Here is a 23414-nt window from a genome sequence, read left to right on the forward strand (position 1 = left end):
TAACATAATAGTTTTCAGCTATTGTGGTGGGGGCCCAATAACTTCATATAGTGCAACGACTGGCGCTATCTGTACTTAGTCCCCCCTAAACTTAAAACAGTTGCACAATCTTACTTAAACACATTGCTAAACTCTTATACACAAACAAACTCAATTTTAACTTACACAAATAAACCCAGGGCTTTCACATTCGCGCAAATACTTAGTCCCCCCTAAACTTAAAACAGTTGCACAATCTTACTTAAACACATTGCTAAACTCTTATACACAAACAAAAACTCAATTTTTAACTTACACAAATAAACCCAGGGCTTTCACATTCGCGCAAAATACTTAGTCCCCCCTAAACTTAAAACAGTTGCACAATCTTACTTAAACACATTGCTAAACTCTTATACACAAAGAAAAACTAAATTTTTAACTTACACAAATAAACGCAGGGCTTTCACATTCGCGCAAAATACTTAGTCCCCCCTAAACTTGAACACTCACAATCTTACGGTGCTTTAATTTCCAAAGCCTTCCAAACCTGCACTGGGTCCTGCCCAGCTGACTGCGGCTGGATGGATTACAATTGAGCCAAAAACAGTTGGTCAGGGCGAGATACGGCCTCATTTTTAGAGACATTTACTATAGCAAAAGCTTGAACGTCGAGAACTGAATGCGGGCCTGCACGAGAGTTGTTCTTGGCACTCAAATGTTTAGAGATTAAAATACATAGAATCTGCAAGAGCCCACCCTAAGTCGCTCACGCGGCCAATAGACATGTTTTTCGCCCAAATGTATTTATTTAAAATAATACGTCAGATAGAAAGAGTTTCGCATTGCTATTATATTTACCTTATAAAGCCTCTTTATAAAAAGATATGCCACTGCGTATTATGATTGTTTGATAATAAATATTGCATAAATACTTACACGATTTCATAAAAAAAAAAAAACTTTTAATGAGCCATGGTTGGAAGGCTTTATCATTACCGTAATCACAAACTTTTAAAATTAACTAAAAATATATGTCTCATAGAGGAAGATTTATTCTTCAGGATATATATTATTTATTAATTAAGAGTTTCATTCTGTATAAAAAATGAAAGTTGCCAATATTTTCAAAGCTCTGGCCACTAATTTTTTATAAAGGTTTTCCAAGGGAGTAAATCTTGCTTCCTCTCTTTCTCCCAAATGTTTCCTCATTTGCACAGGAGCAGAGCAACCTTCGTGCGGGCCCTGGTTCAGTTCCCCAACGTCCGAGCTAATGGACATTACAAATTTCACTAAATGATGCAGTATCTTAGCTGTCTCTCTAATTATAAAGGTGTTAATCTTTTTTTTTTTTAACCTTTGAGTGCTAGGTCTCAAAAAGGTTCTTTACCTCAGAAAGAAGGAGAGAGAGAGATTCTATTTTTGTCCATATTCGAGCGGAATGTTGAACAACCTTCGTGCGGGCCCTGGTTCAGTTCCCCAACGTCCGAGCTAATGGACATTACAAATTTCACTAAATGATGCAGTATCTTAGCTGTCTCTCTAATTATAAAGTTGTTAATCTTTTTTATAACCTTTGAGTGCTAGTTCTCAAAAGGTTCTTTACCTCAGAAAGAGAGAGAGAGAGATTCTATTTTTGTCCATATTCGAGCGGAATGTTGAGCAACCTTCGTGCAGGACCCGGTTCAGTTCCCCAACGTCCGAGCTATTGCACATAGCAAATTTCTCTAAATGAGGCAGTATCTCGCCCCCACCCCCCGGATCAATGATTTTAGGGCAGTAAATAAGCAATTGCAATCTAATCCCCCCCCCCCGCCCAAAAAAAAATACTGTTCATGAAAATGTGAGCTTATTTATACTAATTTATGAATATAAAAAAAACAACTCGACATTTGTACAATTTTTATTTACATAAATAAATTAGTCTCTATGCCTTTTTTGTCTTCTTAGGAAATAATCGGTCGAAGGACATGCGAAATGGTGCGTCTGCAAATGGGGCAGTTTCTCATAGATACAAGACAATTACTGCATGTTACCATATGTCTGCAGGGCAGCAGTACGACACTCAACGCATTGTTAAAGCACACCTTACACAAAATATCAGCAGCCCAAGACGTTGGCGTAGATGTGTTCATCACAGTTTCAACATGGGATGTCGCATCAAAGTCTGTGGCCTCTTCGCCAGTTTCAACATCCATTTCATTAGCGACTATAGTCGTCTCTTCCGCCTCTGTTTCAACAGGAGAAGGCAAAGCCCGCAAACCAAGATTAGTGCTCATGAACCCGCTCATTGATCCAACAACGTCGACATCCATTTCATTAGCTGTGGCGACTGTTTCCATGTCAGAGGGCGCGGATTGCCATTCCAGATTCGCAGGCTCTACCCTACCTTCCACATCCTCATGATGAATTCCCCTTAAACCCATTTCGGCTTTAGTGCTCTCTTGCATATACCACAACATTAATTCTATACATCTGGCCTCTGTAACAAACGGTAATAAATCTTTGGTGCTTTTGAGATATAGCCTTAAGGCAGGTCTCACACAGACATCAGGAAATCCAAAATGTTCAATTAATGCTGGGAAAAAACCCAAACCTTCCATCAGACCAGTTAAAAGATGTTCATCTATGGGTTTTATAGTTCGACGCTGCGAAGATTCTCTAGCATTCTTAATGAACTGTGCATCCTTTTTAATGTTGACAAAGGTGCACTCAGGATACCATTGCGCGTGCAGTGTCCAAGGGTCATCAGCGGGTTCCCAATTACGAAAACCATTCCCACAGAAAAAGCAGCGCATGTGGTCACTTAGGCCTGTAAATTTAAGAAAAAAAATATTCCCATTCATTATTATTATTATAGCTCACATCCAGCAATGTTGTAATACAAAAACACACACGCGCGCACACACACACACACACTTCCCGGGACCAAAGAGCCAGAGCTCCACCCCCGCAAGCACAATTGGGGGAGTAAACACACTTTTTTTCAGATATATACAAGAGTTGTTACATTCTTGTACGGCCTAGCATTTCGGGCAGGTCCCTAGAATACAATCCCCACCTCGAAGAATCGTTTTTTACAACCAAGTACCCATTTTACTGTTGAGTTAAACAGAGGCTACAGTTAAGGATTTGCGCCCAGTAAATCCTCCCCGGCCAGGAGGATACACACGCACACACTAAAAATAACAAAAACTCCAACAATATTTGTTTACCACAGAAGAAAAATCCTGATTCTGCCAATTCGTGAGATGTTTGCTTGACACAACCAGTCCAGCTGAGGTCGAATGTTTCCAAACGCTGTTTGTATGTTGCCAAGCCTGGATATCTAGGTTTAGCGTATGGAATTACCCCCAGAACCTGCAAATCATCTCCAGTCATTTTAGTTTCTTCCTCGCGGGGTGGGGTCTCTAAAAAAACAAAGATGCTCCATCACATATATGCATAAGACACAGGTTCTAAGTCAATTCTTTCAAAAACAAAAAAAATAAAGAAAAATTATTTGAAAAGACTTACTGCGTTTATACTTATTTTTTTTTTTGTCCTCCCTCCACATCGCCAATACTAATTATTCACAGATAAACTAGTAAATTATATTTATACAATATACTCACGATCAGATGTTGCTATATTCTTTGGTTCGAATAGGGGTGAAAAGAAATCCAGCCCATATTCGAATGCCAGTTTGGTGATTTCCAAAGGAACGTTATTGTCCTTTTCGCCTCTTATGAAGGAACAATTTGGCGACACTTTCGCATGCCTACTACGGGGCGTATCGCCCTCAATCCAAGCATGCACAACTTTACAACAAAAGGCGCAGGAACAATGATCCGCAACTCTCAGATAATAAAATCCCTCATTCACCAGGTCTTGGGGGTTTAGCCACTCGACAGGCCAATTTATAAAGGTGTCTAAACGCATTTGGGCACATTTAAGACTGTCCCTGGAGTAAAACGTTTTAGTACGGGAAGGTTCCATTGTGTACTGGTGCGACACTAGCGAATGGAGGCAAGATCCTAGGCTTTATATTGCCCGTCCTTTCCCTCCCCGAAATAAGTGTCAAAGATCGCTACATATGTGCTAGTTTCTTTTTTTTTTTTTTGGTTTGGCAATTCTAGCCACCGCTACTCTTTTTTTTATGGCATAATTATGAGGAAACAGGGAAAGGAAAAAATGACTCGCAAATGTGCTAAATCATGTTGCATAATGCAGTGAATTAAAAAAAAAAGATGGCAGTTGGTAGTCTAGGAAAGGTGACCAAGTACTTATTTTTTGTGATAATTATCGAGAAATGTCATTAACTACATAAGGTATCCCTAATGTCAATAAGTTATCACAAACCTTCCAATAATGATGTGGCCTCCATGACTTTATATATATTTCATTAAGGGAATATGGTCTGACTACGGTTTTTTCATGGGGGGGGGGGGGGGACATTAAAAAAAAAAAATTGTAACATGTCGCACTGTGTTTGACCTTTTCTGCTTCTGAAAAAAAAGGTTGCCAGTGTTTGGGTATTAAGCTGACGTATATTGATATTTTATGGCAAGATATTTTGAGATACATATTGCGCTATTTGAGGTGTTTTTTTTTATGCTAATTAAGTCAGTGAAAAAAAATGTTCCTATGGGCTTCTTGTTGGTCGAGGCCCTTATAATAATAATAATAAATATTTTCTCAGTACGTGGTAACTTTTACACGCACTAGCAGGGATGGAGATATAAGGGCGCAAAGCCCCCACGACGAATATTCGCAGGGTCGACACAGGGCGGTTGACTAGGCTTTATCCAAAACATAAGGGAAAGTAAAAAAAAAAGAAAAATGGAGACGTGGCTGGAAACGCACACCGGATATTTAACTGATGAAGAATTTTGCAATAATGAAACTTGCATTGTGTATCCTGTAAACTGCATATCTTGCGTCCCGTACGGGATGGCGAAGGACATATCAGTGAAATACAAACACGCAAGCGCCTATGGTGAACGCAGGCCTTTGTATAATCTCAAGAGATGTGTTCCCCATGATCGCCCAATTCCCGGTTCAATTCATGTCTCCAATCGTCGAGCTGAAAATCTCCCCTGCATTATTGCTGCTGCAGTACAATATGGTATAGGGGCGCCTGTAGAGAACAATGAGATCGCCAAGTCGCATATAGAAAAATCCAAAGATCGTGATATGCTCACCGGATTAAAAGAAGATACAACGCAAAATCGCCTCATCTATTTCAAAAAGGCTATAGAAGCCTTAACGAGATCCATCAAGTCTTCTCCGGAAATCGCACGAGTTGTATTACCTGTGGGTATTGGTCGCACCTGTGTTCAAAGAGATGAAGTTTGGGAGGAAACATATGTTCCAATTATCGAAGATCTGTATGAAAACTTAAAACATTACGATGTTAATGTTATATTGGTGCGTAATGACCAGAGCTCCAAGGAAAAAAAAAATGTCCCTGGCAACTCTACGATGCGCAGTTGTCCCCCGCGCCGGCGTGAAAAGTGTATATAGACCCCCTTCCGAGTCGCTACCTCACAAGCCAGCACTATGGAGCTTCCCTCCCTGATTGGCGACTTTGCCTCTTTGTCCATCTATAACAATCGTGATTGTCTGCTCTATGATTTGGATGCAACAAGCGTGCAGTTGAGCGAAATGGTGCACACTTTATGGGAACGATACCCCTATGCTCGATTGCATCGGAAAAACCTGCCGCACAAAAATCGTGCTGTTAGAACTGATAGAGATATCCCCGGCCTCATATTTGTTGGCGAAGCATCCGAATTCTGCAATAGGATGGATGACGACCCCTATGAAAGTTATGCTGTTTTACCGCACCTTATTGGATTAATCACCCAGTTTACCAACGGTCCAGCGACGCTATCTTCTTACAAAAAGCCCAGGTACGAAGCATGGAGTTTGGATGAGCATTTTTATGACGGCCTGAAAATGATACCGAATACCAAAGATGGCGTTGGTTTGACAAAGCTCTGCGAAAAGCCATTGAAACATATTCTTCAGAGAAGCCGAAGAGGACAAGTGGGAAGGATTATTTTCCCATATGGGTTGGGCAAGGCTTGCGGGCAGTATCTCACAAGTGGCGAACGCAACATATGGGAGACTAAATATTTCCCTGTGATGTGCAAATTAGCTCAGAAACTGCAAGAACGTGGTATAGACACTTTGATGATATGTCCTGTAAATAATGACACGCCAACTCGCTCTCCAACCCATGGCATCTTTAGACACAAGATTCCACGTATGGCCATTCCACCTGTTTCTACGAATGATAAAGACTCTGTTTCTACTGTCGGACCTGCCGCTGACGTGAGAGAAGACGGGTCAGCTGTCGTGGAAGATACTACGAGCGTTGCTGTGGAAGATGATCCATCTACCGGCGCCATGTCTGTTACTGTAGGAGATGAAGTGCTCACTATTGTGGAAGACGACGACAATGAAGACAAAGAGAAAAATGGAAATGGAATATAATGAAGATGAGATTAGAAAAGCTGTAGAATCTATATTGTAATATTTCATACAAATTAAACCACAAAAAAAGAAATGTTAACCTGTATTTTTATTTACTTTTCCTAATTTCTCTACACACACACACACACACACACACATTTATTTATTTATTGTTTCCTAATTTCTCTGTACAAAAAGAAAAACTATGAATTACATATTATAAAAGCCTCTAACAACTCTATGTGACAAGGTGTATATAAGACAAAGGTTATGTTAAAAAACCTTTTTAATCGCTTCGAGATGTGTTCCAACTACATGCGAGCCAAATTACGGAGACTCAAAGATTCTATTATTGAAGTGGATTTCCCCAACGATGATATATTTAAACCCGGGGACTGTATTGTCTATGATCTTCCTGCCCTACACCAGTTTTCTAATGGTTACTCCCAACAGCTGTGGGAAAAATATCCTTATGGGGTGGTTGAAAAGAAAATATGTCCTGAAACGCTTTGTGCTGTAGTTACGGATCGTGACACTCCAGGAAATATAATCCTCTCCCCGCCACCAGAACCTAATGTGCAGCCTTATCTCTTAGCCCTCATATGTCAATATAGTGTAGGTGCGTCTATTGAAAATAATGACATTAACCAATTTCATATTAAGCACAGTAAAGATATTGATTTAGTAGCGGGATTGCGGAGAGATACAACTATCAACAGACGATGGTGTTTTAAAAAGGCCGTGAGTCGCATTATGAGCGAAGCCAAGAGTAATAATTCTATCAAACGGATAGTTATGCCATTTGGTATAGGCTGCAATTCTGGGGTGGGTTGGTCTAGAGCGGGTGAAGAAGAAGAAGAAGAATGGCTGGCATCTTACTACCCTACACTGGCTCATTTGGCCCATGTAATGAAAAAATGCAAAAAAGAATTTGTGCTGGTGCGTCCTAAACAAGATGGAGCAGGGAAAGGTCAAGTACCGCCACAAGTAGTGAAAAGACCATCGAGTAAAAGGAGGAACCTTAGATCTTATTACACTAACGACGAATAATAAAAAAGTGCTTGTTTTTTTTTGTATATGTACTCATAATAAAATAAAAAATTGTATAAATGTCAATTTTTTTTTTTATCTGTTAAAGTAGTTTTTAAAAATAAGAGAGAGACCTCATCACTTATTCACCCCCATGACAAGTACTCTAGCAAATACTACCTGACATTTTTTTTTTTTAACATATTTCATCTTCAAGGGGAGTGTGCAATAATAATAATAATAATGATACATGATTTTTTTTTTTATTTAGGTAAAAAACACACACATATATATATATATATATATATATATATATATATATATATATATATATATATATATATATATATATATATATATATATATATATATATATATACAAACAAAATAATGTTCTGATTGAACAGAGTCTGGGTTGGGGGACAAAGTCTCGGGATTTGGGGATAACCCCCCCCCATCAGGCCACCTGCACATTGTTCCTGTAGTATGTCCCCTTTGCATCATTAGTTCCTAAGAGTTATCTTGTGGGTGGAGCTTTATCTAGATCTGCCTTAATGACGGGATGCAAATTTTCCCTCCAATAAACCTCATCCTCTGGCGCAATTTCCTCAGCTTCGGAGGTGGAACAATAATCCCCAAAGAAAATTTCTCTAAATGCATTCTGCGCTCGAACTTTGTCATGATAAATAAACCAGTTTTCACGCTGTTTAAAATCAATCCCCGCAAACTGTTTTTCTATTTCACCTTGGGCTTGCACCCACTCGATAAAGTTGGGTATTCCATTATACACCACTTTAATCAAGCCTATTCCTATTTCGACAGGTAGTCTTATTTCTGTTTCGTCACAAAAACCGCCATATACGGTCTCAACGGCGTTAATTTTTTTAGTTTTCTGTCTTTGAACATGTGAGTCTTCTAAATCTGCGCCTTCATACTGCTTTTCAATTGCCGCCAAAGCCTTGACGCGTGCGATGAACTTGGGCAATTCCTCATACTCCACGAGGCAATGACCTCATGAAATAAATACCAGGGTCGATTCCCTGCATTGCATCTTCCTCTTTTCCTCAACATCTACAACCTGATGGCCGAGCTCTGATAAAAGATATAACAGAAAAAAATTAATTGCATACGCCCATAGAGAGAGAGAGAGAGAAAAAAAAATCGTTGAACTTTATTGGATTTCTTTTAGATTTAACTTTTAAACTACTTGGAACGAATTATCAATGAGGCACAAACCATGACAAGTCCTGTAAAGTATTAGGGTTTATGCATACCATTTATAGTCTCCATCACAGCTTGGTCGTATGATCTCTCACTAAGAACCCCACACCCCCCCCAGCCAGATATAGGCCGAGACCTCCTGAACTTGCTGCCAGGGGTCGCCAGTTTTATTTTTTTTGTTTTTTATCTATAAGTTGGAATAAATAAGCTGGTATTTCCTTGAACGTTTTTTTTGACAAAATTCTTGATGTGGGAAACAAATACTCAAATGTGTGAGGGAATGAAAATGCGCGAAGAGGCCATAATGGTCCTAAGAACACACATTCTTTCCACAGTCACTGATAAGTCGCCGGCTGGATGGATTGCAATTGCTTATTTACTGCCCTAAAATCATTGATCCAGGGGGTGGGGGGCGAGATACTGCCTCATTTAGAGAAATTTGCTATGTGCAATAGCTCGGACGTTGGGGAACTGAACCGGGTCCTGCACGAAGGTTGCTCAACATTCCGCTCGAATATGGACAAAAATAGAATCTCTCTCTCTCTCTCTTTCTGAGGTAAAGAACCTTTTTGAGACCTAGCACTCAAAGGTTAAAAAATAAAAAAGATTAACACCTTTATAATTAGAGAGACAGCTAAGATACTGCATCATTTAGTGAAATTTGTAATGTCCATTAGCTCGGACGTTGGGGTACTGAACCAGGGCCCGCATGAAGGTTGCTCTGCTCCTGTGCAAATGAGGAAACATTTGGGAGAAAGAGAGGAAGCAAGATTTACTCCCTTGGAAAACCTTTATAAAAAATTTGTGGCCAGAGTTTTGAAAATATCGGCAACTTTTTTTTTATACAGAATGAAACTCTTATTTAATAAATAATATATATCCTGAAGAATAAATCTTCCTCTATGAGATATATATTTTTAGTTAATTTTAAAAGTTTGTATTTACCGTAATGATGAAGCCTTCCAACCATAGCTCATTAAAAGTTTTTTTTTGTTTATGAAATCGTGTAAGTATTTATGCAATATTTATTATAAAACAATCATAATACGCAGTGGCATATCATTTTTATAAAGAGGCTTTATAAGGTAAATATAATAGCAATGCGAAACTCTTTCTATCTGACGTATTATTTTAAATAAATACATTTGGGTGAAAAACATGTCTATTGCCCGCGTGAGCGACTTGGGTGGGCTCTTGCAGATTCTATGTATTTTAATCTCTAAACATTTGAGTGCCAAGAACAACTCTCGTGCAGGCCCGCATTCAGTTCTCGACGTTCAAGCTTTTGCTATAGTAAATGTCTCTAAAAATGAGGCCGTATCTCGCCCTGACCAACTGTTTTTGGCTCAATTGTAACCCATCCAGCCACAGTCTGCTGGGCAGGACCCAGTGCAGGTTTGGAAGGCTTTGGAAATTAAAGCACCGTAAGATTGTGAGTGTTCAAGTCTAGGGTGGACTAAGCATTTTTGTGCGAATGTGAAAGCCCTGGGTTTATTTGTGTAAGTTAAAAATTGAGTTTTTGTTTGTGTATAAGAGTTTAGCAATGTGTTTAAGTAAGATTGTGCAACTGTTTTAAGTTTAGGGGGGACTAAGTATTTTGCGTGAATGTGAAAGCCCTGGGTTTATTTGTGTAAGTTAAAAATTGAGTTTTTGTTTGTGTATAAGAGTTTAGCAATGTGTTTAAGTAAGATTGTGCAACTGTTTTAAGTTTAGGGGGGACTAAGTATTTTGCGCGAATGTGAAAGCCCTGGGTTTATTTGTGTAAGTTAAAAATTGAGTTTTTGTTTGTGTTTAAGAGTTTAGCAATGTGTTTAAGTAAGATTGTGCAACTGTTTTAAGTTTAGGGGGGACTAAGTATTTTGTGCGAATGTGAAAGCCCTGGGTTTATTTGTGTAAGTTAAAAATTGAGTTTTTGTTTGTGTGTATAAGAGTTTAGCAATGTGTTTAAGTAAGATTGTGCAACTGTTTTAAGTTTAGGGAGGACTAAGTATTTGCGCGAATGTGAAAGCCCTGCGTTTATTTGTGCAAGTTAAAAATTGAGTTTTTGTTTGTGTATAAGAGTTTAGCAATGTGTTTAAATAAGATTGTGCACCTGTTTTAAGTTTAGGGGGGACTAAGTATTTTGTGCGAATGTGAAAGCCCTGGGTTTATTTGTGTAAGTTAAAAATTGAGTTTTTGTTTGTGTATAAGAGTTTAGCAATGTGTTTAAGTAAGATTGTGCAACTGTTTTAGGTTTAGGGGGGACTAAGTATTTTGCACGAATGTGAAAGCCCTGGGTTTATTTGTGTAAGTTAAAAATTGAGTTTTTGTTTGTGTATAAGAGTTTAGCAATATGTTTAAGTAAGATTGTGCAACTGTTTTAAGTTTAGGGGGGACTAAGTATTTTGCGCGAATGTGAAAGCCTTGGGTTTATTTGTATAAGTTAAACAAAAAAAAATTAGTTTGTTTTTGCGAGCGAGTTTGTTTAAGCATGTGCTATCATTAAAAAACTTCCAAAGTAATGACAGTAATGCCAAAATGAATTCATCTTTTCACTTTTTGAAAGGTGGAGGTGTAACATTTTCTGAAAACCTTTGCGCTTGATATACCATGGTACTGACATAAATGGCAACTGTCGACTTTTAAATTTTAACACATGATTTCAAAAAGCATTTCATAGCAACATGTAGCGCCAGTCGATGCACAATATGAAGTTACTGGGCCCCCACCACAATAGCTGCAAACTATTATGATGTTAAAAAATGAAATTTAATACAGAATACAAACAGATTCCCAATATGTATTAAATTGCTTAAACCACTCAACTACTTTCCTTTATAGTATATTTACGAGTGTCATATTAATGTTTGGAGTGTCAAACCCAACACAATATGGCTGAGGCCCCACTATTTAAACTTCTTTTCGTATTCTATGAAATATCACAGGTATTGTTAATGCTTGTAACGTTTATTACAAAAGATAGACATACATTTGATGCTATTTTTCATATTAAAATCTAATTTGAGGCCCGAAAAATATATGTATAAAATCTATAAACAGGTTAGAACCATACAAATGCAAGTATGCCTTTTTCACCAGTAATCAACTGAATGCCACAGAAAATGGAATCTTTACTTTAGCTACAGAAAAACGGAGCAAAGCCAAGGGGGGATGACTGGAATAAACAGCTTCCAACCTGACTCTTCTCGCACATAAACATGTCTTTCTTGACCTCATTTCAAATTATATAGAGTACTGAAAGCTCATTTTCCATAGCAAATATACTAAGGAACTCATTTTACGACTAGAACGCAAACTAGGACCCCTCATTCAGATTCAAAACATGAGAATTATTGACTGAAACATTTCCCCACTATCAAGCACACAGGACTCTTTAAAGCTATTTTAACTTCTTTAAAACCCCAATATGACCCATATCACATGCAGATCCTGTTCTATGACTCGCCCTTCATGTCAATGTACCCCACAGTATCATGCAAAGTATCATCACAGTATCACAGTATCATCCACCTCTGACCATTACAGAAAATGGAGCTGTGCCCAAGGGCTCCCTATACTATTCAGTCATAGCCTCATTAAAGTACTCCAAAAACTTCTATATTCGCTTTCAACTGTGTTTCTTGGTTTGAATCTATTGAACATTCACCCTCTGATCCATTCAAAAGTAAGGGCCCCCAAATTGATACCGTAGTACTCTCGTAACACCCCCGGGACAAATCGTGAATTTTTGCTCATGCCATTAAAATACTCCAAAAACGTTTATATGCCTTTCACCAGTGTATTTTTTGGTTTCCAACTATTGAACATTCATCCTCGGTGCCTCTCATAAGTAGAGACCCCCCTTCTTGAGGCCCTAGACTCATCTTAAAGCAAGGCGACAAAAAGTAAAAAAAAAACAGGTTAGGATAGGGCACCAGTTCCTCAGGTATACCCTGGGTGGTGGTCCCCCCGGGACCCCAGGGGGGACCACCATCCCACCCCCGCCAGCCAGCCAGGAGCGCGCTGACTGTGCCCTAACCTAACCACCTAAAAACAAGAGGGTTGGACGAATCCGCCTGCCAGGGTCAAGTCGGCATGGAAGTGCCCAACCGTTTCTGAAACATTTTACCTCAATTTGTCTCCTTTTACATTACTCACACCCTGGTGATGCTGGGGATAATGAATGATAACACCACACCTTTTGAATGCTGGGAATAATTTTTGATAATACTACACCTTAATGATACTGGGAACAATGGTTGATAACACCACACCCTAATGATGTTGGGAATATTGGCTGATAACACCCCACCCTGGTAATGCTTTTAATAATGGATGATAACACTGATGATGATAACTCAGTGGATGATGCTGGGAGTATTGGCTGATAACACCTCACCCGGGGAGCCGGTCGGCCGAGCGGACAGCACGCTGGACTTGTGATCCTGTGGTCCTGGGTTCGATCCCAGGCGCCAGCGAGAAACAGAGTTTCTTTCACCCTATGCCCCTGTTACCTAGCAGTAAAATACGTACCTGGGTGTTAGTCAGCTGTCACGGGCTGCTTCCTGGGGGTGGAGGCCTGGTCGAGGACCGGGCCGCAGGGAGGTTATCTTGAGATGATTTCGGGGCTTTAGTGTCCCCGCGGCCCGGTCCTCGACCAGGCCTCCACCCCCAGGAAGCAGCCCGTGACAGCTGACTAACACCCAGGTACCTATTTTACTGCTAGGTAACAGGGGCATTCAGGGTGAAAGAAACTTTAGCCCATTTGTTTCTGCCTCGTGCGGGAATCGAACCCCCGCCACAGAATTACGAGTCCTGCGCGCTATCCACCAGGCTACGAGGCCGGGACACCAAAGCCCCGAAATCATCTCAATATAACCTCAAGATAACCTCACCCTGATGATGCTGGGAATATAGGCTGATAACACCCCACCTGGGAAATGCTTTTAATAATGGTTGATAACACCTCAGAGACAACGGGAGAGACATCTCCCGCCAACACATCACAAGGCGCAGTGTGGTTACAATGCGACCCAAACGTCTTAAGGTCAGAGCTACTCCACTTGAAGGTCATGCTATCGGAAGAAGCAATATTTTAAAGGTCCTGAAGGACGTAACTGGCCTCAAACCCGCTGACATTAGTCAGGAAGGTGAAGATATCGTGCTCTACTTTTCATGTGAAGAGGAGCTAGAAAAACTCCTCACTAACGATGAAAAACTCCTTTCTTCGCAAAGAGCACTACCTACATCCTCACTTCCCACGTCAGTTCCTGGCCGTCAGTTCCTGGAAGAACTGTTTTTACCAGCAGGACTAGCCGGTGGATCGCTGAGCGACCTCAACATCATATCATAAACAATATCGAGGACGAAAATCCAAACCTGTCGGTATTCAACCAAGAGTTCTGCAACACCGAGAAAACATCAATGAAGATTACGTTCACCACCATAGCTGCGGCCACCCAGGCTGCCACACAAGGATTCTACTGCTTCGGCCTAAAAATACCACCCCATCAAATAAAAAAGGAACGCTACCATGAGATCCAGCAGTGCTTTAAGTGCTACGAGCTCTCCCACTCGACCAACAAGTGTCAGCACCCTGTCCAGAGGTGCAGCCTGTGCGCACTGGACCATCACTACTCCATATGCAAGGCAACAGTCCATCACTGCTTGTTCTGTGATGGCAATCACCCTGCAATTTCCTACCGCTGCCCCCGCAGACAGGAAATCATCAAAGCCCAGGTTGAAGCCAAAAGAAACAACTCGTCTACCTCCTCGACCAGAGCCCCAAGCGTTCAACTCTCACTAGTCGACCAGAAGACTTTCCGGTCCTACCAACATGTAGCTCCTCCCAGCAGGCGACACAGCCTTCTCATTAGGAACCCAAGGTCCCACAGGCTCCTTCACAGCCCCCTGCATCACGTGCAGGGCATTATCCCTGGTCTTCTTAAACTAGCGGAAAGGCTTGCAGGACCAGACAACCAGCGTTTTGTCAGTGAACTAAACGCATTATACATAGACAATGGCCTGGCCCCCATCATAGCCACTAGCGTAAATCTCACTGCCTCCTCTACCACTCCGGAGACTACTACCAGGACGACCAAGTGGTCAACTTCAACACCGACTCCAGAACCACCCATGACCCGGGCGACACAAACAGAGGTAATTCCTTCTCCAGCTCCCAACACTCCTAGCATCACTATCTCAGCAGCCGCGCTAGCAGACGTGCTGTCTACAAACGATCACAGCACCACCAGCGCTCCTGAAATAGCTACAACCACCAATCAATGACACCTAAGCCTACCTAAGGCTGCGAGGCGAAAGACAAAAACGCCCACTACGGAGGTTACGGACTCCTCAGACGAGGAAATCATAGTAGGAGCTCCACCGCCGCATCACGAATACGACACGGGTCAAGACTTCCTCATGGAGGCCACGTCACCAAACTCTAACGACAGCACTGCTCAGCCAAAGTTGCAGGCAAAAAAAAGCAGAAAACCTAGAGGTCTACACTAACCCCACCAGCTCCATAACTGGTATAGCCAGCCCTCCAGGATGAAAACCCTCATGAATCGCCACATCTCTAGTATCAGCCACTGATACAGATAATGGCTCTAAAGAGTCTCCACTTACGGGCTCACCATAGCCCGTGCTACTGGAACTTATTGTTCTGAGTAGCGAATCTTAAACAACAACAACACCACACCCTGGTGATGTTGGGAATAATGGTTGATAACACCACACCTTTTGAATGCTGTGAATAATTTTTGATAATACTACACCTTGATGATGCTGGGAATAATGGTTGATAACACCTCACCCTGGTGATACTTGGGATAATTACTGATAACGCCACATCCTGGTATCGCTGGGAATAATAGTTATATACGTGATTTCATCGTATGATTACAATTAAATTGTATATGTTGTTCTTTTGGAACATTGTAAATGTTCCAAAATGAACAATGACACATTGTAAATGTTCTTTTGACACATTATACGACGTAGAAATCCATTGGCGTTCAAGATATTCGTTGAGCTTATTACATACGACTGGGGCAGGATTTCGTCGAGGTCAACTGGGCGCACTCAACCTCTCACCACATTATTCCATTCTCTAGATTCATCACACAACATGTAGTAGGCATCCTTCAGTCTCGAGAGACTATGGAGTTGCGCCCTAGTTGTCAATCCTGGTGCAGCGTCTGGTGTGACTGATGAGGCCAATCCGAGAGTGGCAGTCCATCCCACACCGAGCACAAACGAAGTCTGATTCTGGTCTGTCTTCCTGGTTACCGGCTTTCCTTCTCTGTCTCTTTGCCTCCGATTCCTTGGCAAGTGACTCCTCGAACTTGGAGAGACCTCGTTGAACAGACTGCCTCCAGGCTGAACGGTCTGTAGCCAGTGTCTCCCATATAGCAAGATCGACGTCCATGGCTTTCAGGTCCCTTTTGCATACGTCTTTGTACCGTAGCTGGGGCTTGCCTGTTGGACGCTTTCCCTGCCTCAGCTCTCCATACAGGAGATCCTTGGGGATCCTGCCGTCGCCCATTCGCACAACGTGCCCGAGCCAGCGCATTCGTCTCTGTTTCAGCATTGTGTACATGCTGGTGATTCTTGCTCTCCCCAAGACGTTGTTGTTTGTCACCTTGTCCTGCCAGGTGATGTCCAAGATGTGTCTAAGGCAGCGCATGTGGTAGGCATTCAGCCGTCTTTCCTAACGGGCGCGGAGTGTCCAAGACTCACTGCCATAAAGGAGAGTGCTCAGGACACAGGCTCTGTAAACCTGAATCTTAGTATACTCAGTTAGCCTATTGTTGGTCCACACTCTCTTTGTCAGTCTGGACATGGTAGTAGATGCCTTATCGATGCGTTTGTTTAGCTCCGTATCAAGAGAGAGGGAGTCAGAGATTGTGGAGCCCAGGTACACAAAGTCGTGAACAACTTCCAGTTTGGAATCAGAGATGCCGATGTCAGGTGGGGAGTCCACTCCTTGTCCCATGACTTGTGTTTTCTTCAGACTGATGGTGAGTCCGAAAGCCTGAGAGGCCTCGCTGAAGCGGGTTATGAGCCGTTGGAGGTCTTCAGCTGAGTGGGCAGTGACTGCTGCGTCGTCGGCAAAGAGGAAGTCGCGCAGACACCTCAGCCGAACCTTTGTCTTGGCTCTCAGCCTGGCGAGGTTAAAGAGCCTTCTATCCGACCTGGTCCGGAGGTAAATGCCTTCCGTGACAGATCCGAAGGCGTGCCGCAGCATAACTGCGAAGAAAATCCCGAATAGGGTTGGAGCCAGTACGCAGCCCTGCTTTACTCCACTTCGGATGTCAAAGGCGTCTGATGTTAGGCCATCAAAGACCACGGTGCCCCTCATGTTCTCATGGAAAGATCTGATGATGCTGAGGAGCCTGGGTGGGCATCCGATCTTGGGGAGGATCTTGAACAGGCCATCCCTGCTGACGAGGTCGAAGGCCTTCGTCAGATCTATGAAGGCTACAAAGAGTGGCTGCTTCTGTTCCCTGCATTTCTCCTGCAGTTGTCTGAGGGAAAAAACCATGTCGATGGTGGACCTGCCAGCTCTGAATCCACATTGTGATTCTGGATAAACTCTCTCTGCAAGTACTTGGAGCCTCTTCAATGCGACTCGAGCAAACAGCTTTCCGACAATACTGAGGAGGGAGATTCCACGGTAGTTGTTGCAGTCGCCCCTGTCACCTTTATTCTTATACAGTGTGACGATGTTGGCATCCCTCATGTCCTGTGGCACCTCTCCTTCTTCCCAGCAGAGGCAGAGAATTTCGTGCAGCTCCATGAGCAGGCTACCTCTGCAGCACTTCAAGGTCTCAGCAGGAATGCCATCTTTGCCAGGAGCTTTACCAGAAGCAAGGGAGTCCAGGGCATCGCTGAGTTCTTCCAGGGTCGGTTCACTGTCGAGCTCCATTAACACAGGCAGACACTCAATGGCGCTCAGGGCATCTTCGGTGACCACATTGTCCCTGGCGTATAGCTCAGAGTAGTGCTCGACCCAGCGCTTCAGCTGCAGTGTCTGGTCCTGAATCACCTCGCCAGTGGCAGATTTCAGAGGAGCGGTCTTCCTCTGGATTGGGCCGAGGGCCTGCTTGATGCCGTCATACATTCCCCTTACATTGCCTGTATCCGCTGCAGTCTGTATCTGGGAGCAGAGCTGGAGCCAATAGTTGTTGGCACATCGCCTGGCGCTCTGCTGCACTTTGCAGCGGACGGCCCGAAGGATCTGTAAGTTGCGCTGACTTGGGCAGGCTTTGTAGGCTGCCAAGGCGTTTCTTTTCTCTTCGATTACAGGTGTCATCTCTTCCGAGTGAGCCTCGAACCAGTCTGCCGACCTGCTGGTCTTCTTGCCAAAGGTGGAAATGGCAGCGTTGAACACAGCGTCTCTGAAGTGCTCCCATCTTTTACAGGCAGTGACCCCAGCTGGGCCAGGGAGAGCTTCCTCGAGCACGTGTGCAAAATCTTCCACCTTGTCCTGGTTGCGGGTCTTGTTGGTGTCGATGCGAGGTCTGCCCGCCTTTTTCGAGTGATGAATCTTCTTTGGTTGCATCTTGACCCTGCTACATACCAGGGAGTGGTCGGTGTCACAGACAGCACTCTGGTAGCTACGCGTAATCTTGACGCTGGGTAGACTTGCACGCCTGGTAAGAATCAGGTCAAGCTGGTGCCAGTGCTTGGATCTGGGGTGTCTCCAAGATACTCGGTGTTGAGGCTTTGTGCCGAAGAACGTGTTGGTGACACAAAGACCATGAAGGCAGCAGAGTTCTAGCAGACGTTGCCCGTTCTCATTCATCCTTCCTATGCCGAATTGACCCAGGCAAGTGGGCCAAATGTTGTGCTCGGCACCCACTCTGGCGTTGAAGTCGCCGAGGATGAACAGTGGCTCCTTTACAGGGATTCTCGCTATGACTCTGTTGAGGTCATCGTAGAATTTTTCCTTTGCCTCTGCTGGAGAAGTCAGGGTTGGTGCATATGCACTAATTACATTGACTGGTCCTGTTTGGGAGTACAGTTGCAGAGACAGAATTCGTTCGGTTTCCCCCATCGGTGGCATAATGTGTCCCAACAGTGCATTCCTGACGGCAAATCCCACACCATGTTCTCTGGTCTCATCTGGAGGTTTTCCTTGCCAGAAGAAAGAGAAGGTCCTCTCTCTCACAGATCCTGATCCCGGGAGCCTGGTCTCTTGGAGAGCAACAATATCCATCTGCAGCTTGCTCAGCTCCCTATCGATGATTGCTGTTTTTCGGGCGTCATTGATTTCTTGCAGGTCGTCAGAGAAACCTGGTGTCAGTGTCCTGACGTTCCATGTGCCCAGCTTTAGGGCAGTTGATATTTTCTTCTTTGGTTTGGTATTGCTTGGTGCAAAGTTGTCGGGCCGCTTGTCAGTTTTCACCCTAAACCCCACACACCCAGTGAGGTTAACGGACCGTGGCGAGGCAACACCTTATTGGCTGGGGTTTGCCCAGCTTGAGGCGGGCGGTAGCTGCCCAGTGGGGCGCGATGACCCCTCCCACCGTCGGAAGCAACCCCTGGCGTCACACTCTTCGCCAATCGAGCAGAAGACTTAAAACCGGTAGACTGTCGCTTCCCGTGTTGGTTCGACGCTGTGAGGCGAAGCTGGAGTGTCCTCTCCAGGGCGCAAAGCCTGGGTAGGTAGATATGGAGGAGAAGCTGTTACCCATGCAGCAGGTCCCCCCTCTCCACGTTGCTGAAATTATCCAATAGAGAGGCAAATGCCAATACGCATGGTTCCAGCAACGTCGCAGGAGCTGCCAGAACGAGGTCGACGTCAACAACGAACTGCCTTAGGGGCTCCAACTCCGGATTTTTCCTCGAGGTTGACTCCTGAAGCCTTCCCAAAAACAAGGGTATGACTGCAAGGCAGCGGAGGTTTAAAATCAGGGTTTTCCTTCCCCTACACAACATGTATACCTTCATTATATATTCGATTCATGACCCAACTGTTCCTACTAGATTAACTAAATCATGTGATAATGAACATAAATTTAAATTTTGTACTAAACTCTCTGAATGTGGAAATGAGAACTCTATATATGAATGGAATAAAACCCATCACAGTTTTCCTAAAATAAAATATAGCCTTAAGATATCATAAAGGTGTAATGAAGGCAAAAATGAATTGTAATTTTTTTATTTTAGTCTTTACAGTTGAAAATTTGATTAAATAAATTTGCAGATGCATTAAAAAATATATAACTGGCCAAGTTAGGCACAACTCAGGATATCTATAAACCAAAAATATAACTTACAAAGTTAAACATAACTCAGAATATTTTTAAACTCACAAGAAAAACAGGAACTCCAGTGCAGGCGATGAGTCACAATAACGTGGCTGAAGTATGTTGACCAGACCACACACTAGAAGTTGAAGGGACGATAACGTTTCGGTCTGTCCTGGACTATTCTCCAGGACCATTCTCTTATTCTCGTATTCGATAACGTATTCAATAACGAATTCGAAAAGTGTCTATAGAAAAGTATCCTCGTCTCTCTCTTCCTCCGCGCTCTACGCATCAGCGACCCTCAGTTTCTTGATTCTAAAATTGCCTTTATCTACAAATCATTCTCTCGCCTTGGTTATCCATTGCATTTCATCAACTGTGCCTACTCTCAAGCTAAACGAAATTTCTTTCATCCTAAACCTGCTTCCAACACTAGTAGCACTGTACTATGCCTTCCCTTCATATCTGAACTCAAAACTTTTACCAATACCTTTCGTCCTCTTGACATTAAACTCGCCTTTCGACAAACTAACACACTTCGTAGCAATCTAGTTCACACTGCTCCTCCTGCTTCTAATGCTGCTGGTGTCTGCTCTATTTCCTGTTCATCTTGTCCTTTACAATACTTTGGCGAAACTGGCCGTACACTGAATGACAGACTTAAAGAACACAAGAGAAGTGTTAAGTCTGCAGACACTAACAATGCTCTCTTCTGCCATGTGAGGGATTCTAATCATCCCATTGATTGGTCTTCCTCTAAAATAATCTTTCCTGCCTCTACTCTACACAGACGCCGTCTTGTAGAATCGGCTCTTATACACAATGTACTCAACATGAACTTGAGTCCTGGCTTTGTTGCTGTGGACTCTTCCCTTTCACAGTATATACTCAAATGCTCTAATCTTTCTAACAAACGTGACTTAACATTAGCTTACCCCTTCCATTTATCTTTCTTTCTCTTTCCTTTTCTTTCTCTCTTCTCCCCTTTTTCTGTTCATTGTCTTCTCCTACGCTCCCTTGCTATCCTCTTCTTTTTCCTATTACTATCTCCTTCGGTGGTTATAATAGGAGCTGCCTCGTATGGGCCAAAAGGCCTTCTGCAGTTCTCATTATTACTATTATCCGCTACACCTTACTTTCCTCCTCAGCTCTATCTTGCCTATTTATTGCCTTTCTCTACCTCCTCATCACAATCGACTTGAGAATGGTCCAGGACGGACCGAAACGTCGTCGTCCCTTCAACTTCTAGTGTGTGTTCTGGTCAACAAAGTCCCAGTTGGACTATTTATAAAAAATCAGAAAAGGTCGGAGATTAGCATAGTAAGCCCATTCAAATATTAATAAGTCACTAGAGGCATGCAGGGTGCCTGGAATCATGGAGGGTTGCAAACGTGACTACTGGGATTCCGGGGATCACGGTACCTGCGGCCCTGTCTGTGACCTGACCTCTGACAACGTGGTGGCACTTCTGGTAAAGTTGGATGTTGGTCACATCCACCACCTATCGACCAGTTAGTTAAATGTCCATAGTGGGGAAGCTGCTTGAACCAATAACTGAATACAGTATTGAGGTTAGTCTTGAGGAACACAGTAGACGTCGCAGCTGTTGGCAGGGACCTAGTTCCTCACAACACGATAGATGTACACCACTGCATCACACGTATTGTCATAGTTCGGCACCACCGTCCTTACTTCCTGTTGAACACAAAAACGCAAAAGTTTACCTTTTGACAGTAAATGATATGAGAACATTACACTGGTAATAAAGTCAATTGGATAGAGGTAGAGTGTTAAGGGAAAACATATATCTGAACAAAGGTTAAAACATTCTTCTGTACAAATAAACATTGTCACTCTTACATAGATTTTACAGAAAAGTAAGTGTGTCGACCAATGATGAGTCAGGAGCAACTGCCTCGTACTTGGATCTTGATAATTGAATGGATCTTGAATGGTTGATATCAATTGGTTAACAATCGTTGACTTTCAGAATGGAAAGCACTTTAAAGAATTATAATTGTTTTATTCAATTCTTTTTCTCCGAGAAAATATTAAAATAAATCTAAATAGATCAGATAAGTAGTAGAATCTTGATATATATATATATATATATATATATATATATATATATATATATATATATATATATATATATATATATATATTAATTCAGGAAAACTTGGCTATATATATATTATATATGTATATAACATATATATTAAATATGTATATAATATATATTTATTATATATGTATATATATATTATATATGTATATATATATATATTATATATGTATATATATATATATATATATATATATATATATATATATATATATATATATATATATATATATATATATATATATATATATATATATATATATATATATATATATATATATATATATATATATATATATATATATATATATATATATATATATATATATATATATATGTAACACGAATTTTCTCGATCTTTCTTACGTTTCTTTTCACTGTTGATGGTAATTCAAAAATCAATTCTCCAAAATTCATTTTTATTTCTAGCCTGACGTGACACTTGAGCGCGTTTCGTAAAACTTATTACGTTTTCAAAGACTTTAGTTTACACAAACACACACAACTTTAACTGAATAGAGCTTAAACATCTTTCGAGTTTTTATACCTACATTTGGGTGATGTGACATGTTACAATAGTTTTGGATGAGGTGAAAATAAACTTTTAACACAAGACAGAACACGAAACATTGAAATACAAACAGGTATTAAAAGTAGGTGACTGCAGAAGGCCTATTTTTATTGGTCCATATTTCTTGATGCTTCTATATTGGAGCGGAGTCTTGAAGTGGGTAGAATATAGTTGTGCATTAATTGGCTGTTGATTGCTGGTGTTGACTTCTTGATGTGTAGTGCCTCGCAGACGTCGAGCCGCCTGCTATCGCTGTATCTATCGATGATTTCTGTGTTGTTTGTTAAGATTTCTCTGGCGATGGTTTGGTTGTGGGAAGAGGCTATATGTTCCTTAATGGAGCCCTGTTGCTTATGCATCGTTAAACGCCTGGAAAGAGATGTTGTTGTCTTGCCTACATACTGAGTTTTTTGAGGCATACAATCCCCAAGAGGGCATTAGAAGGCATAGACGACGTTGGTCTCTTTTAAAACGTTCTGCTTTGTGTCTGGAGAGTTTCTCATGAGTAGGCTGGCCGTTTTTTGGGTTTTATAGTAAATTGTCAGTTGTATCTTCTGATTCTTGTCTGTAGGGATAACGTTTCTACTGACAATATCTTTCAGGACCCTTTCCTCCGTTTTATGGGCTGCGGAAAAGAAGTTCCTGTAAAATAGTCTAATAGAGGGTATAGGTGTTGTGTTAGTTGTCTCTTCAGAGGTTGCATGGCGTTTCACTTTCCTTCTTATGATGTCTTCCACGAAACCATTGGAGAAGCCGTTGTTGACTAGGACCTGCCTTACCCTACAGA

The 23414-nt window shown here is 41.9% G+C and overlaps 2 protein-coding genes across 2 annotated transcripts in view; both read right to left on the reverse strand.

Moving 5' to 3' along the window:
- Positions 1-1867: 1867 nt before the first annotated feature.
- On the reverse strand, positions 1868-3472 carry LOC123750459 (baculoviral IAP repeat-containing protein 8-like). Its single transcript, XM_045732575.2, has 2 exons — positions 3195-3472; positions 1868-2791 (listed from the first exon to the last, which is right to left on the reverse strand). The coding sequence occupies exons 1-2, from the start codon at positions 3358-3360 to the stop codon at positions 1926-1928; spliced, it is 1032 nt and encodes a 343-aa protein (XP_045588531.1). The 5' UTR covers positions 3361-3472; the 3' UTR covers positions 1868-1925.
- A 16352-nt stretch (positions 3473-19824) lies between these two features.
- Positions 19825-23414, reverse strand: part of LOC138360293 (methyltransferase-like protein 27) — a 68574-nt gene continuing 64984 nt past the window's right edge. Inside the window, exon 6 of the mRNA XM_069320206.1 lies at positions 19825-21626. Coding sequence (XP_069176307.1) covers positions 21549-21626 — 78 coding nt within the window. The 3' untranslated portion in view covers positions 19825-21548. The remainder of the gene's footprint in view (positions 21627-23414) is intronic.

Source organism: Procambarus clarkii, unplaced genomic scaffold (assembly GCF_040958095.1).
Source record: "Procambarus clarkii isolate CNS0578487 unplaced genomic scaffold, FALCON_Pclarkii_2.0 HiC_scaffold_106, whole genome shotgun sequence".
Lineage (NCBI taxonomy): Eukaryota > Metazoa > Arthropoda > Malacostraca > Decapoda > Cambaridae > Procambarus > Procambarus clarkii.

Coding starts and splice junctions, on each gene's coding strand:
- LOC123750459 (XM_045732575.2), bottom strand. CDS start 3,360: ATGACTGGAGATGATTTGCAGGTTCTGGGGGTAATTCCATACGCTAAA. Junction 2,792..3,194: donor ATCAGGATTTTTCTTCTGTG/GTAAACAAATAT, acceptor TTAAATTTACAG/GCCTAAGTGACCACATGCGC.